The 16,902-nt window shown below is 34.7% G+C and overlaps 1 protein-coding gene across 1 annotated transcript in view; it reads left to right on the forward strand.

Annotated features, from left to right (window-relative positions):
* The window catches only part of ITFG1 (integrin alpha FG-GAP repeat containing 1), a 242,593-nt gene that overhangs the window by 206,094 nt on the left and 19,597 nt on the right, over positions 1-16,902 (forward strand). Inside the window, exon 14 of the mRNA XM_029242010.1 lies at positions 1,908-1,986. Coding sequence (XP_029097843.1) covers positions 1,908-1,986 — 79 coding nt within the window. The remainder of the gene's footprint in view (positions 1-1,907; positions 1,987-16,902) is intronic.

Below are 16,902 nucleotides of genomic sequence, written 5' to 3' on the forward strand. Positions count from 1 at the left end.
CTCACACCAGTCAAAATGACCGTCATCAAAAAGTCTACAAATAGTATATGCTGGAGAGGGTGTGGAGAAAAGGGAACCCTCCTACACTGTTGGTGGGAATGTAAATTGGTGCAGACACTGTAGAAAACAATATGGAGGGTACTTAAAAAACTAAAAATAGAACTACCATATGATCCAGCAATTCCACTCCTGGGTATATATCTGGAAAAAATGAAAACTTTAATTCAAAAAGATACATGTACCCCAATGTTCATAGCAGTACAATTTACAATAGCCAAAACATGTACAATAAATAACCCAATCAACAGACAATTGGCTTAAGAAGATGTGGTGTATATACATACAATGGAATATTACTCAGCAATAAGAAAGAGCGAAATATTGCCGTTTACGGTAACATGGATTGTCCTAGAGAATATTATACTTAGTGAAGTAAGTCAGACAGAGAAAGACAAGATATCATTTCTATGTGGAATCTAAAAAATAATACAAATGAATCTATATAAAAAACAGAAACAGATTCATAGACGTAGAAAACAAACTTAAGGTTACCAGAGGAGAGAGGAAGCAGGGAATTTTATTCAATATCTTGTTTTTAATAACCTTTAAAGGAATATATGGGAAAAAATAACTGAATTACTATGCTGTACTCCTGAAACTAACACAATATACTTCACTTTTTCAATTATACTTTAATTTTTTTAAAAACATGCATATCTAAAGAAAAATGCTTTCTTTTGCCTATCTACAAACAGCAATATAGATATAGAATTTTGGTAATTCTTTCATGGAAGTAGTATGTTGTACAAAGCATAATATTCTTCTTTCTACATAAAAGTACTTCATTAACAAGTTTGCTTTTATTTTTTGTGTGATAGTCTATTATGAAACTTATTCAATTAGTAATGTCTTATGAGTAATTCCATTCTTGTAGCAACCTGTTTTCTCATGGTCATTGAAACAAATGGATTTCTAAAGTTCTTAAAATATCAATCATGTTATTGTAGAATCAATGAAATTAATAATTTCTTGCCTGTCATCTTGAAGGAAAATCATTTGTAGTGCATAATTAAACTATCTAAACTTCTTTATTAACTTTTCCCTACTTTATTGGGAAGCACAGTAGAATTTTTAATTCTGCAAAGTGTTCAAAGCATTTCTTGATCATTTTCTCATCTCTTCTTAGGATACCCATTGCAGACATTGGTTTCTTTGTACCCCATTTAAATTAACTTTGATTTCTAAAGGGATAAATCATTGTATCAAGGTGTGAGGAATGTTCCAGAAATAGGGAACAATACACAAGTTGGAGATAAACCTCACCATTGTAACTAGGCTCTGCCAGTGATGTTTTCCTTGAGTGGAAAATAATGTATTCTCTAAGTCTAGTGCAGGAGATAAAAATGTTTTGGAACTACTCAGCAATATTTTTTATTCTATTATGATTATTATGGATGGATTTTATATATTTTTGAGAAATTTTATTTATTGAGAAAATGTAAACTATGCCCAGTCTGTTCCAGAAGGGAAAAGCAATGCTATGTTCAACAGAAATGTCATAATAAAACTATTCCAGGTGGGACCAAAAGTAGTAAAGAAAATTTTGTCTAAAATACTCATCCTTATGTAATAAAGAAAAGACATGATTAGATCTTAGAAATATCTAATAAAATTAATGAACTATATAAATACAACTATCAAATCATTTAAAGTGTTAAGAATTTTCTACTAATACAGGGTGTTTTTAATAGATAACACTGGTTATCTATTTATGAACATGTTCTCTAAGTAACTGCCATCTATGTAAGAATTTTATGGAGGAGTGCTTACTTTTTGTAATAGATTTGCCAGAAACTTCAAATGATGCACTTACTTTCCAAGGCTTAACTATTTCTTTGTTATTGCAGCCCTTTGGAGTGAATCAGCCTGGACCTTATATCATGTATACAACTGTAGATGCAAATGGATATCTGAAAAATGGTTCAGGTAAGACTTGATATGCATAATAGCACCTTTAATCAATATATTAACGAAGTAAACTGGATGACAAAAATTATCATCATGTTTTCACATTCTTTATAAAATCTTCACTTTTTATATATACGTTGTCTTTCTGTATACTTACATCAGTAGATTACAAAATGTCCTCATGACAAATCTATTAACATTAAATTCTTCATATATTCCTGTTGTATGGAGCCACATAATTATCCTTATTTTTCAGTTGAAGTAACAGAGAGATTGGGAGCATTTACTTCAGTTATCTTGATCAAAGTATGAAATAGTAAATTAGTTAACAGAGCTCATCTTAGAAGAAGTAAAAATTAGGACTCCAATCTACTCCTAGATTAATCCTAGCTTTTTCATATGTGGACTAGAAAACTAGAAAATCCTAGTTTTTCCATGTATGGAATATTATACAGATTTATATAATATTATGTAATCATATGTTTTGATATATGATTATAAAGAAAAATGTTGTTTTACATTTGAATAAAGGGAAATGCAATCAATCAAGACAAAAGGGAAATAAGACTAAGCAAAGGATGTCTGATCTTGACAGATGGCTAGCTGGCTGAGATACGATCCAAATCACCATAAATACAACTGTGAACATTTCAATTCTCTAAGGAGGAAAAGGAATCCTAACAATTCATATGCTTCTTTGAGAGTGCTAGAGTCCTAACCGTGAAGAAGTACGTGTAAACAGAGTTACTGTTACTCTCCATTGTTAAATGAACTAAAAAAAGGGAAGAACTCATTATATAGCCATTTTCATTTTATATAATGGCATAACATAACATACCAGAGTGCATTTCCTTTTAAGCTAACTGTACACATTTAATACTGTCATCATGCTACTGCATCAGCACAGAAACATTCCATGAAACAAAAACTGAAAAATTCAAGGAGAAATTTACAGACTCAATTACAGTTTACCCTTGAACAACATGGGAGGTTAGGTGCACCAACCCTCTGTGTAGTTAAAAATCTGCCTATAACTTATAGTTGGCCCTCATTCCTCTGTATCCTCCAGTTCAACCAAGTGTGAATTGTATAGTACTGTAGTATTTACTATTGAGAAAAATCTGCATATGAGTGGAACTGTGCAGCTCAAACCTGTGTTATGCAAGGGTCAACTGTATAGTCAAATACGTTAATGTACCACTGTCAGTCAAGGAAACTTAAAATAAATCTGGATATAGTTGATTTGAACAAATTACTTATTTACATTTTAATTCATATATATATTAAACTGTATATAAAAGATTCCAGGACCAGCGGGTTTTATTTTTTATCAGTTAACTCTTTGAGACTTTCAAGATGCACATAATTTTAGTTCTAGATTAGATGTTTTGGAATGCAGGGGGAAAAAAGATGAAGTTACCTATTTCATTTTATGAAGCTAGTATAACTTCATAAAGCTAGTATAATTTTATGGCTAGTATACAAAGCCATTATACCCAAAAGCAAAAACTTAGCTGACTGGTGAATTATCAATCAAAACTGCTATCTAAAATACTAACAATTTAAATTCATCTGTATTTTGAAAGAATTACTTACTTAAGACCATCAAGTAGGTGATTACCTCGGGAATGCACTGATGGTTTAAAATGGGGAAAATGTCTTTATTATCATAACAGTAAATCAATTTTTTAAAGAGTTGCCTCCCTCTTTTTTTTTCATATAATGTATATTGTGTAAATCTTTCCATGTCTGTTCATCTAGCTAGTCCTAATTTTTTTTAATTGAAGTATAGTTGACTTATGGTGTTATATTAATTTCAGGTGTACAACATAATGAGTCAATATTTTTATAGATTATATTCCATTTAAAGTCATTATAAAATATTGCTTACATTTCCTGTGCTGAACATTATATTCTTGTATCTTATTTATTTTATACCTAGTAGTTTTTAACTCTTAATTCCCATCCCCTATCTTGCCTCTCTCACCACCACTCTTCCCTCTGGTAACCGCTAGTTTGTTCTCTATCTATGAGTCTGTTTCTATTTTGTTGTATTCATTTGTTTGTTTTATTTTTTAGATTCCATATATGTAAAAACATACAGTATTTGTCTTTCTCTGTCTGACTTACTTCACTAAGCATAATATGCTCAAAGTCCATCCATGTTGTTGCAAATGGTAAAATTTCATTCTTAGTTCTGGTTTCTTTTGGAATTGTTTTGTATGTAGATACAGTAACTGGATAATTTGCTGGGGTTTTTTTTTTTCAATATAACAATACAACAGTAAAGATCTATGTGATATATTTTTGTGCAGTTAAATGAATAATTCTCACTTCATAGGAAAAAATCTAGAAAAATACTCATCAAACTGTAAACATTTATCTTGGAAGAGCAAGATTTCAAGAGATTCACTTCCTATTTGGTACATTTCTGTAACTATTTACTACTTTTAGTCCTTTTTATTTTTTTATTTTATTTCATTTTATTTTTTTTGCGTTACGCGGGCCTCTCACTGTTGTTGCCTCTCCCGTTGCGGAGCACAGGCTCCGGATGCGCAGGCTCAGCGGCCATGGCGCACAGGCCCAGCCACTCCGCGGCATGTGGGATCTTCCCGGACCGGGGCACGAACCCGCATCCCCTGCATCGGCAGGCAGACTCTCAACCACTGCACCACCAGGGAAGCCCCCTTTTAATTTTTAAAAGATAAATTTTACAGCAAATTGAAACCTACCAAAAATTAGATATAGAAGATATTTTTTAATCAGTGTTTGTTGTTCACAATATATATTTATTGAACCTCTACTACAAACTAGGCATTGGTACCTAGTAGGATATCTTATTAGATGCTAAAAACCCATTCAATAACATTCACTGCACATTGCTGTTTTTTTAAGTAAATGGAAAAATATTTCCTTAGCATGATTGCTTTTTAATCTACTCCAAAACAATAATGGAACATTGAGTTTATTCTCACTCAATTATATATTTACTTCTTCCCTGGGTTAGGAAGGAATTTGTAAGCATAAACACAAAGGAGAAAATATCGTAGAAAAGATAAATGCACAAATCAAATGAACGCATACATTTTCATTGCAAAAAATCATAAACAAAGATAAAAGACTATAGCAAACTGGGAAAATCTAAATGTCTAACAATTGAGAAATAATAAGTTATGATATCTTATAATAATTTCCAGCCTACAAAATATTTTAGAATAATTTTTGATGAAATGAACAAATGTTTATGGTATAACACTTGGGAAGGAGGCACATCTGTGTGCATAATCCAAATTGTGTGGGTGTGGGTGTGGAGTTTTTAAGTGAACCCATGTATAGGAAAAATATAGAAACAAAATGACATAGAAACGTTACCAGGAATACCTCTTGGTTGTGGGATTTTGTTCTTTATTTTTTGCATTTTAGTTTATACACTGATCATATATTGCTTTTAATTTGAGAAATATGTTAATAATAAGTAATCATAAATATTTTAAAAAGATTTCACACATATGCTATATTTCATGCATAAATATATGTTCTAAACAGGGAAGTGGCACTTAATTTAATTGATTTAGGAAGTACTATTATGAAAACCTGCCCCAAATTTTAAAGGATGAAAATTACTAGTTTAAATGTTAATTAAGCATGTTGAAGTCTAAAGAAAAATTACTTGGTTAAACTATACCTTCCAACCCATACAGCCCCACTAGTAGAGAACTTTCCACTCTAGGAAGAGAACGACCACAAATGAATACTTCAGAAACTGCAACCCTGGTTTTCTTATAGAGCAGCTAAGGGTCACTACTCATTAGTGGATCATGAAATGAATTTAATGGGTTCTGTTAAGGGCTTTTTATTTAAAAGAATAAAAGGTAGAAAATATCAAGTGTATCCTACATTTAGTATTGTTTCACGAAAGCTTTATTTTAGGGTTTGTGTATCTGTGTCCTTACTGGGTGGTGACATAAAATGTAGTTTTTACTGTGGGCTGTGATCAAAAAAGTTTGAAAGCCACTGCCAGAGACAATAACATGCCTTAGTGTTATTCAAAAAAGGCCTGGCCTAATTATCCTTTCTGCTTGTAGACAGATCTTATTGTTACCAAATACTCTGTGGTCTTACTCCACTTCCTAGCAAAGCGTGAATAGCCAAATGTTATTAGACAGTTATATTACAGAGGAGTCATTAATTTTCTAAATAACCATTTACTACTCTTGTAAATTAGCCAGAGACCTGCAATAAGTACCCGAATTTCCTAAATAATATTTAATAAGAACTTAGTAGATAGGAGCATGTAGGCCAAATTGTATGGATTAGGGAGTTGTTGGTCATTTCTAAATAATAACACTATTAGACCAAGAATTGTTTTCTACCTCTTAAATTGCTTATTTGGCCCTGCTGTTATAAAATCATTTCCCTTTAGTCCTCTAATGTTACTATTTGTTAACATATCTGAGAAAAGCTTAAGTAACCTTTAACTACTGTGCACTCTTCATCATATGCTTCAAATATAAGAGCAGTTAAAATGTATGGTAGACTGGTATGAAAGGGCAGAAAAGCATTTGGATTAGGTATAACGAAATTCATATTGATGGTAAACATTAGATTATTGAGAAAAAATGATTTGTTGTAACATATAAGCACATTGTCTTTCTATAATTTTAACCTTTCAGGTTTCTCCATTTTAATCAGTAATTGTCAATTACATCTTCCAGTGTCAAAACACATTTTATTCTTTATGTTCATTTCTCACCTGCATATTTTCTGAAATTATCTTCAAAGTATAGTCATGTTCCATTATTCCACACATAATTATCCGTAAAAGAATTTTTTTAGTCTTGAGTCATTTTATTTTAATTACTCATCACATTTTAAATTCTCATACCCAAAAATTTTAGCTTGAGCAGTACTTATTCAGGCATATTTTTGTGTCGAAAATCATAATTCATAACAAGATAATGGAAAGAGTTGTTATGCCCTGCTGGATTATCCATGACATTCTTCTTATCTGAAAGAATGAATTCTTGCAAGAAGAATCATTCCCTTTCCTTACCTCACACCAAGTAAAGACCTCACAGGAATAGTCAAGTCCACAGAAATAAAGATGAGGGCATGGCGAATAATGATTATTTTTTTTCACTGCAATGAAAGAGAGAAAGGGAAGGAGGGAAAATATGGAATAGCTCTAAGCAGTACTGATACATCCTCTTCATTTAATTGTAAATTGAATTAATTAATTACAAGAAATACAGAAAGTCTGAGAAACTGTAAGGAAGTTTACAAATTATTCAGCTATTCAGCAATTAGAAATCCCATCTACACAGATGCAAGTGGGTCACAGTCATATTCTGGAAAACCAAAAGAAAGAAAATAAGAAACTCTAGTGCCGGGCTTCCCTGGTGGCACAGTGGTTAAGAATCCGCCTGCCAATGCAGGGGACACGGGTTCAAGCCCTGGTCCGGGAAGATCCCACATGCCGCAGAGTGGCTGGGCCCGTGAGCCATGGCCGCTGAGCCTGCGCGTCCGGAGCCTGTGTTCCGCAATGGGAGAGGCCACAAGAGTTAGAGGCCCGGGTACCGCAAAAAAAAAAAATAATAAATAAATAAATACTCAAAGCAGCCAAAAAACATTTTTTAAAAACAGTATAAAATATATTCATCATCCTCAAAAAGTCTGTAATTTATTTGGAGAGTAAAAACAAGAAAAAATAAGGTGATAAGCCACTAATGAAAGATTTTTAGAAGACTAGTAACTTTCTGGAAGATGACTGACTTCACTATTCACAGGCCCCTTCTATAAGACTTAGGTGTCTAGAGTGTGGAGTCTTAAGAAAAGACTAGGATTCCATATCATTACCTATAAGACTTCGTAAAAATTTGATATCCTTCTCCTTATTTGCCTGGATAACTGAACATGACACTTTGCCAGGTGCTATGAATGTGCAAAAATATCAAGACGTTGTTACTTTATATTTCAAATATCAAGAACTTTATATTTCAGGAGCTAGACATAGGTTTTTGTTTTGGTTTGGTTTGGTTTGGTTTGCGGTACGCGGGCCTCTCACTGCTGTGGCCTCTCCCGTTGCGGAGCACAGGCTCCGGACGCGCAGGCTCAGCGACCATGGCTCACGGGCCCAGCCGCTCCGCAGCATGTGGGACCCTCCCAGACCGGGGCACGAACCCATGTCCCCTGCATCGGCAGGCGGACTCTCAACCACTACGCCACCAGGGAAGCCCGACATAGGTATTTTAAAGTGTCTTCTTAAATAGTAATTACAAAGCAATAAGTATCAAATTAATGGCAACAATAAGTACAATAGGAACTCAAAGAAGAGGCCATTGTGGACTGACAGGTGACATTTTTGTGAAGGAAGTCTTCCTTTGAAGGATTGGTGTATAATATGGATCAGAAATGAACAAGAAGTAATATAGATTTAGCATTAGCAAAGTCAAAACATGAAAAATGTAACTTTATTAGGAGCAACACAAAAAGGAAATAATTTGACAGTCAATAAAGAAAATCTTGTTCTGTTTTTTAAAAACAACACACAAAAGCTATAATATCTTTGAATATTTTCTTTTTATTTTCATAAGTGCATTGAGGAAAAACTCTAGTATCCTAGACAGATATCCCCATTGGTTTTATTTAGTTGCTTTAGTGTTTTTGTATAGCTTGGCAAATGGCCTGGAATTTAGTATAGATTGGTCTTTACACAAAATATTTCTTATTTTAAAATTTAATTCAGTGAGCAGTTTACTAACCATTATAATACATTTTTACTTAATTGTGTACATTTATAAAAAGTAGCAATTTAAAATATGAATGCTACTTAATTTATTTCAAGATTTTATATTTTTTTTAATCAATAAACAATGTAAAATAGGCCTGGTTGCCCATTTCTTGAAATATATTTTAAAATAAAGAAAAGAAAGAAAAAACAAATGAATGAAAAATCTCTGTTTAACAAGTACAGTACTGGGGACTTCTGGTTTCCGGTCCAACATGTAAAGAGCTTGGAAATCATACTCCCATCCTCCCTTCCATTCCCACCCCTGCCCCAGCCAAATGATGACCAAAATGCAAATCAACAACTCTTCTTAGATCCATTAGAGAATTGAAGACACTGGGCAAACCGCTGCCCCCAAAACTGGAAAGACAGACAAATGCATAAAATGGCACTTACCAGAGCAGAAGCCACAGCTAGGGCCAGCCACTGGCAGGAACACTTAAAGGGTAATTCTGGGGACTCAGTTTGAGACTACTTTAAGAGATTAAAAACTCCTACCTTTGGGGACCCAAACTTTCATGATTTTTACCTCTGTGAGCCACACAGTTTCTCAGGGTCAAGATCTAAGAAAAATCCTCTTGTGCTTCTGTCAGGAGAAAGGGGGAAAATAAACATTTTCAAATACTCCCAGAGCTACAGTTCTTCTTAACAAAGGCCTGCCCTCAAGGGAAATTATTTTACAAAAACCTAACCAACTTTCCTTTTTACCAGAGCCTAACTGACTTGGTGGTAATGAATATCCAGCTCTAGCCCCCCTTTAGTCTTCCTGTCTCACCTTCATAGGTGAGAGGGGAAAAGACCTGAGAAGCACTTATGAAAGTCACAGCCCAGGGTCATAGGCTCACTAAAAAACTGAGACCTAATCACAGGACTAGAGAACACTTACCCACGCCCTACATCTTACCACCACATCAATCAGGCTCCTATAAAACAACAGGGGAGCAAGGTTCAAACCCTATTTAAAAAGGAAACCCAAAGATAACAGAAGAGACAAAAACAAGGACACTACAGGAAATTTTAGCCTCTGACACCTACAGCTACAGCAACCAGTAAATGCAATCTAATTCATAGCCAGATAAACATAAAACCTTACACTAAAGACCTGTTTACCTTAGTTCTTTTTGCTTGATACATCATGTCCAGCTTTCAACAAAAAATTACAAGGCATGCTAAAAGGCAAAAAAACAAAACAAAAAACCCCCACATTTTGAATAGATAAAGCAGGCATCAGAACCAGACTCAGTTATGACAGAGATTTTGGAATTATAAGACTAAGAATTTATGGTAACTATGATTAATATCCTAAGGGCTCAAATGAAAAAAAAAAAAGGAAATGCTAGAAAACAAAAACACTGCAACAGAAATGAAAAATGCCTTTGATTGGCTCAGCAGCAGCTTGTACATGGCCGAGGAAAGAATCAGTGAGCTCGAAGATGTCAATAGAAACTTCCCAAACTAAAGAGCAAAGAGAAAAAGGAATAAAAAATATAGTTTATCTTAATGAATATTCAAGTGCAAACTGCTACACTAGTGGCCCCAATGACTCATAATATAGTCTCCTTCCACATTCACTCTGCTTAACCAAGGGGACATCAGCAAACATGACACAAGTATAGCCTTGATAAGCTCTTAGGCTTTGAGACTTACCCTCTTGGGATGCTGCCCTGAGATCTGCCCAGTCTAGTCACCTTAAGAATGAACGATTCTAAGGAGAGATGCCTACTCAGGCCTCCCAGCTGACCTGCCAGCTGAATGCAGCCATGTGAGTCAGCCCAGCCAACCCACAGAATCATGAGAAAGAAACTGGTATGGTTGTAAGCCACTAAGCTTTGAGTTGGTTTGTTATACAACAATAAATAATCACTAGAAGGAATGTATTCTTTTTGCTTAAGAGCCAAATATAAAAGAATTTACAGAGATGGACCTGTCAACAGTATTAAAAAGGTATGTTTGAGAAGTGCAGACTTTAGTAGACAGTAAAGGGAAAGAAGTGTGGAGAAGGAGAAGTTGAAAGCTTAAGCGTTTAAGAGAATGTGCTTACTGACATTTCACAACTTTAATCACGTCCTCTAGGAAAAAGGTACATGTGAAATAAGTGACTTTAGTAAAGGAAAAATTCAAGGTATATTTGTGTTTTGTGTATGTTGATAGCCAAGAATTGCATCTAGGTCTCTCCAAGTTGACTAACATGTGACAGATACCTACTCTAATAAACATTTGTTTTTAATGTTTCACTAAAAATAACTTATCTTGCAATTTGTAACTAAAAACACTGCCTCTCATCTTCCATTTATAAAGCAGCTATGTGTCTTTTATCCCTACTTCAGAACTAAACAGTTTTACTCCCTTGTGGTTTTTGTCACCACCAAAAAACACAGCTTATAGCAACATGCCGTGGCCTATGGGTTTGCCTCTCAAAGAGGTATAGATCTCCAACTTGAAAACTAAAGTGCACTAAAGCACAAGCCAAGCTTTCCCATTTAGCTAATTTATACCACACTGTCCACTTTGGAAACCAGAGTTTATCTTTTTAATCCAGAGAGTGACAGCTGGAACATAATTGCACATAACCTCAGAAAAGTTTACCTCCTTAATACAACTCTGTACAGGAGTACTGACCATTAAATTAGACCTCCACAGGCAATAGCACCCAATGCAGTTTGGCTTTATGAGAGTTGTAGATTTATTTTATTGTTTCCCTTTGCATTATTTTTTCATGCATTGGCAATGGCTTTTATCATTCCTTCATTAGGTGCATTAAGCTCTAGAAAAGCAATTATCAAAATCAAACTACTCAGTTTCTCAAAAAGTTAAGCATAGAGTTACTGTATGAACCATTAATTCCACTCCTATGTATATTCCCAAGAGAATCGAAAATATATGTCACACAAAAACTTGTACATCGATGTTCATAGCATAATATTCATATTCATAATAGCCAAAAAGTGTAATAAGCAAACCAAATGTCCATCAACTAATAAATGGATAAACCAACTGTGGCATATCAATACAATAGAATATTATCCCATTAAAAACATGAAACATGCTATAACATGGATGAACCTTGTAAAACATTATTCTAAGTGAAAGAAACCAGATACAAAAGGCTGCATATTACATGATTCCATTTATATGAAATGTCTAGAATAAGCAAATCCATAGAAATAGAAAGGAACTTGCAGGTGAGGGTTACCAGGAACTGGGCCAGAGAAGAAATAAGAAGTGACTGCTAATGGGTCCAGGGTTCCTTTTTGCGGTGATGAAAATGTTCTGGAATTAGTGGTGACAGTTGTACAACCTTGTGACTATACTAAAAACCACTGAATTGTACACTTTAAATTGGTGGACTTTGTGGCATGTGAATTATATATCAATTTAACAAAAGGGAAAAAACTACTCACATTCTAAATTTATAGCTGGGAAGTAGGTTGACAGGTAAAGCTTGAACCAGTGTTCTAAGCTTCCTGATTTATTCCAAAAGAGAAATCAGAAAAACTTCTATGAAAAAATGATGTTACACTGTTTTTCAGGAACTAATATCAAGTTGAAATTCAACCTAAGAAAAAAACAGAAAATATGAGGAATGATTATATAATAATAAAAATAACAAATAACATTTGTAGTTTTGCAGTTTTAAAAGCATTTTTATATACATTAAAAGTTAGGGCTTCCCTGGTGGCGCAGTGGTGGAGAGTCTGCCTACCGATGCAGGGGACACGGGTTCGTGCCCCAGTCCAGGAAGATCCCACATGCCGCGGAGCGGCTGGGCCCGTGAGCCATGGCCGCTGAGCCTGCACGTCCGGAGCCTGTGCTCCGCAACGGGAGAGGCCACAACAGTGAGAGGCCCGCGTACCGCAAAAAAAAAAAAAAAAAGTTAAGTACTGTTGTTGTAATTGTCTCATAAAACCCATTCAGTAGGTGGTATTGTAATTCTGATTTTATAGATGAGGAAACATTCAAGTTGTATTTTTCTGTTGTTGTATGTTTAAGCATCCCCAGGTCAAGATTTGTCTTTTTCATCTCTGTAAAAGGCATACAGTGTGCATTCAGCAAAAGTTAAGGTGAATGAATAAACAAATTAAGGCTTAGGGAGGGCAAGGGACTTTCTAAAGATCAAACAAAGCAGTGTGGAATACTGTCTTTGGCATTCAAATCCTGTGTGCTTTCCATAATATCACATCACAGGTCTCCTGTGTTAAGGAACACATTTGTTCAAGTTCCAGCCTTTAAGCTGATATCAAAGTTATTTTAATTCAAAGCCAAAATGGAGGTCTTCAACAGCAGTCATTGATATGGCATATTATTAGACCTCAAAGAAAACTAAAGTTAAACAACTATACAAACTTTACTTTGTTGTTTACTACCAAACCTTCAGGTTAGTAGAGCAGACATTTACCACGTGCCTGATATGTGTCAGCCACTATACTGGGCCCTAGGAATGGGGCATAGAAATGATTAAGTCACTAGATTGGAAGCACCTAAGCACCTCTTCTTATGGAACTATTTTCAGTCTAGTAAGAGGTTCTTCCACATATTTCATCACTTTATCCTTGTCAGTTATCTAGAAGCTGAGTTCAGAAATAAGTCAGAATACTCCAAAGGATTAAGTCAGACGTCAGTGGATTCCTTTACTCTCCATTATAAGCCACCCATTGACTACCAGGAAAAGAAGCCAAACATTGTTTTAAGAAAATTTCTATAAATTGCTACAATCCTAACTTCTGAAATACAGGAATTTAGCATTTAGGCATGTAGCTTCATGAACTCCCTATATAGTGTTCACTTACTATAATACAGGCTCTTTCTTCTGGATCCACATTCTATAGCACCTGGTAACACCACATATTTTTAAAGGTATTAACTACTTTCTGTACATGGATTATGCCTTTCTATGAAGACAGCCTATTTCTTGTTCTTAAACTGATTACTAAGTAGGACTGTTAAAAACCAAGGTGTGTTTATATAGCGACGTTAAATTAACATGTCTTAGATTTATAATTTGATCACAGATTAAGGTGCTTCTCCAGTCAACAGAGTGCCTGATATATAGCATGGTGCTTAATATCTATAGAATAAACAAACTAATTAATCACAGAATTAGTAAGTGATTAGTGAGAATCCACTTACACTGGAAACTAGCTTTTCTCAAAGTCCAAAAAAAATGATGTGCCTTAGTCATATAAGCCAGTAGAAGATTTTACCATCAAGCAGAGAACAACTGCTTCATTTCTTTTTTCTATGTGGGTTGCCATCCATTTAATTTAAATCAGTGAATTTTAAGACAAAAATAAGAAGAAGCTATGATTTAGTAAATGTTTTAAATATCAAGTGTCTATAGCCGAATTTTAAAATTAAATTCCAATATTTTTATTGTACTCAGTCAAAATTTCTTTTGGCTTCCCCTCACCTTCCAAATCTATTTTGCCCTCTTTTTTTCCCCACTTCTGAATTCTGGTGTGACATTACAATATGATGTTGAGAAGTGCAGGTAAGTTTAGCCTGTTGACAATAAGGAGCCTTTTTGCAATTACCATGTTCTATATATAGGAATTAGCTGTCCCTCCCTAAAAGTGGCTAAACACTTCAGCAATGAATTTAAATGTTGAAAATCATCACTGTTTTAATACATTTTATCACTTGTTTTCTTTGACTACTATTCTATCTTAATTGATAATTTATCGTTTAAAAAGTGACCAGAAATCATCCTACTGTAACAGCTATGATATTCTGTATTATCCAGAATATTTGGGACAGTGTAGTCACAGATCAACTCAGTATTTTAGTAAGAAGCCACAAAGGTCACCTTAGATTTTTTAAATAACTTCCACAGAGTTAGAATACATATATGTAGCATCTGACATAGGGATTCTTTTCTATAAAGTTTACATGTAAGTTGTTTGAAACTTTTTAAATTATTTTTAAATATCAGGAAAAGGATTATATTATCAGAGTAGATCATAAACATCAATTTCACTGCTAGAGTTTTTCTGGCTAGGATATCTGATTTGATAAACATTTACAATGAGCCTTATCACATTAGATAACACAAATTATTACCCCAGGGTGGCATTCAAGAGCAAAGAACCATGATAATTGTTATAGCTAGGAAGATTTTATTAGCTATATCAGAAACTTACTCTGTTGGCAGTTAAATTAGAATAGCAGCAAATGAAAGTATTTTTAACCTTTTAATTTTATTATTTGTCAATACCTTTTTTATCCATTGATTTTAATAGAATCCTAATCACTCTTGATAACACAATAACATAAAATATGAAAACATATTTTTCTTTCAAAGTCTTAGCTTAATTTTTCTTGACTTTAGTCTACCATTTGTTATTATCCAGCTTGCCATTCTCACAATTATAAATTCTCCTCATAGAGAAACATTTTCCCCTACCTGATATTCTAACCGTTTTCTTACAGGAAAATATAATTTAAGACACACACCACAGGGGACAAATACATGACGATGTTTCTTTAACATCCCCCTACAAGCAGTGAGAGTAGTCCTAAATTTTTCACTCTACCGATTATAACTTTTTAAACTATCTGGAATGAGCCAGAGAACCTGAGCTTATTCTAGTGTCGGTTAAGGGCTAGTCCATAGCCAGAGGATTGTCATGTTCATAATTGTATCCCCTGTGAACATAATCGTATTAAAGTTGATGTCTGTAATAGAAGATCAACAAGATAAACCAGGCTCATCTCACAGAAGTATTGCTTAAATACCTCAGGCTTTAGGTATAGAATGGGACCATCACAAAGCCTAAGGTATGCTCATTGGGCTCAAATGCCCTACAGTCTGGATTTACAAAATCAACAAATGCCATGTTAACTGGAATGTCTATGTAGAAAACGTTACAGGTTACCATATCATATCCTAGGACCCCACAAATACAGAGATCCAAACAGTAAAAGAAATGAACAACTGACATTGGTGGGGAGGGGAGGAAATGGTATTCTGTCATTAGAAGTCCTTTTTATAGAGCAATAAGACAAATATCACACTTCTTTTTCAACTGAAAAAAAAAGGATCACAGGTAATGATGAAGGATGTGGCATTTGGAATTAAGCTACCAAAATGAAAATCCCAGGGCTTCCCTGGTGGTGCAGTGGTTGAGAGTCCGCCTGCCTATGCAGGGGACACGGGTTCGTGCCCTGGTCCGGGAAGATCCCACATGCCACGGAGCGGCTGGGCCCGTGAACCATGGCCGCTGAGCCTGCGTGTCCGGAGCCTGTGCTCTGCAACGGGAGAGGCCACAACAGTGAGAGGCCCGCATACCGCGAAAAAAAAAAAAAATGTGGTTTTGGCCCAATTGTTTGACCTCTTGATTTCCTCATAATAAAGTGAAGATAATTGATGTCACAAATGCCTTTTATGTATGTATTATAAATTGTTCAGAATTCTTATATATAACTGATACTTTACCTTTGGGTAGACTGTCTTTCTGTACTGGTATCTATGTGGTATAAATTGATATCGTATTTTTGAATTGGAATATGTTACAAGTCTCAGGTCTGACACATTTGTAGGATAGAAGTTCTTTCATTTATTCATTCATTCATTGAACAAATATGTACTGAGTGCCTAATATACGACAGGCCTATTCTAGGCTCTTATAATATAGAGGTGAAAAAAACAGACCAATTTCTCAGCCCTCATAGAGATTACATTCTAGTAGGTGAAAAGAGGTAATAAACATAATAAGTGAGTTGTTTAATACTATGTCATGGTTAGGAGGTGATATCTACTGTGGGGGTGGGGAATAAAGCAGGGTAAGAAGGATACAGAAGGAGTTAGCAGTTTTATGTAGGGTGGTCAGAGTGGCCCTCTCTGAGAAAATGTCATTTGAACAAAGATTTGAAGGATATACTCCAGGTAGAGGAGAAAGCCAGAGCAGAAGCCTTAAGGTATAAGCATTCCTGGAATTTCCAAGGAACAGTGGAGAGACCAATGTCTTGGAGTAGAATGAAAGAAGGGGGTTAAGGAGTAGAAGATGAAATCTGAGTTAAATGAGGGCACGGAGTGTAAACTGAGTAAAACAGTAGACTATAGGAAGAGCAAGAGCTAAAGCAGGGAACCTAATTAGAAAGCTAGTAAAATAATTATGGCTTGAAATGATGGTGGCTTTGACCACGGTAAT

This window comes from Monodon monoceros, unplaced genomic scaffold (assembly GCF_005190385.1).
Source record: "Monodon monoceros isolate NGI ecotype Baffin Bay Population unplaced genomic scaffold, NGI_Narwhal_1 Super_Scaffold_10, whole genome shotgun sequence".
NCBI lineage: Eukaryota > Metazoa > Chordata > Mammalia > Artiodactyla > Monodontidae > Monodon > Monodon monoceros.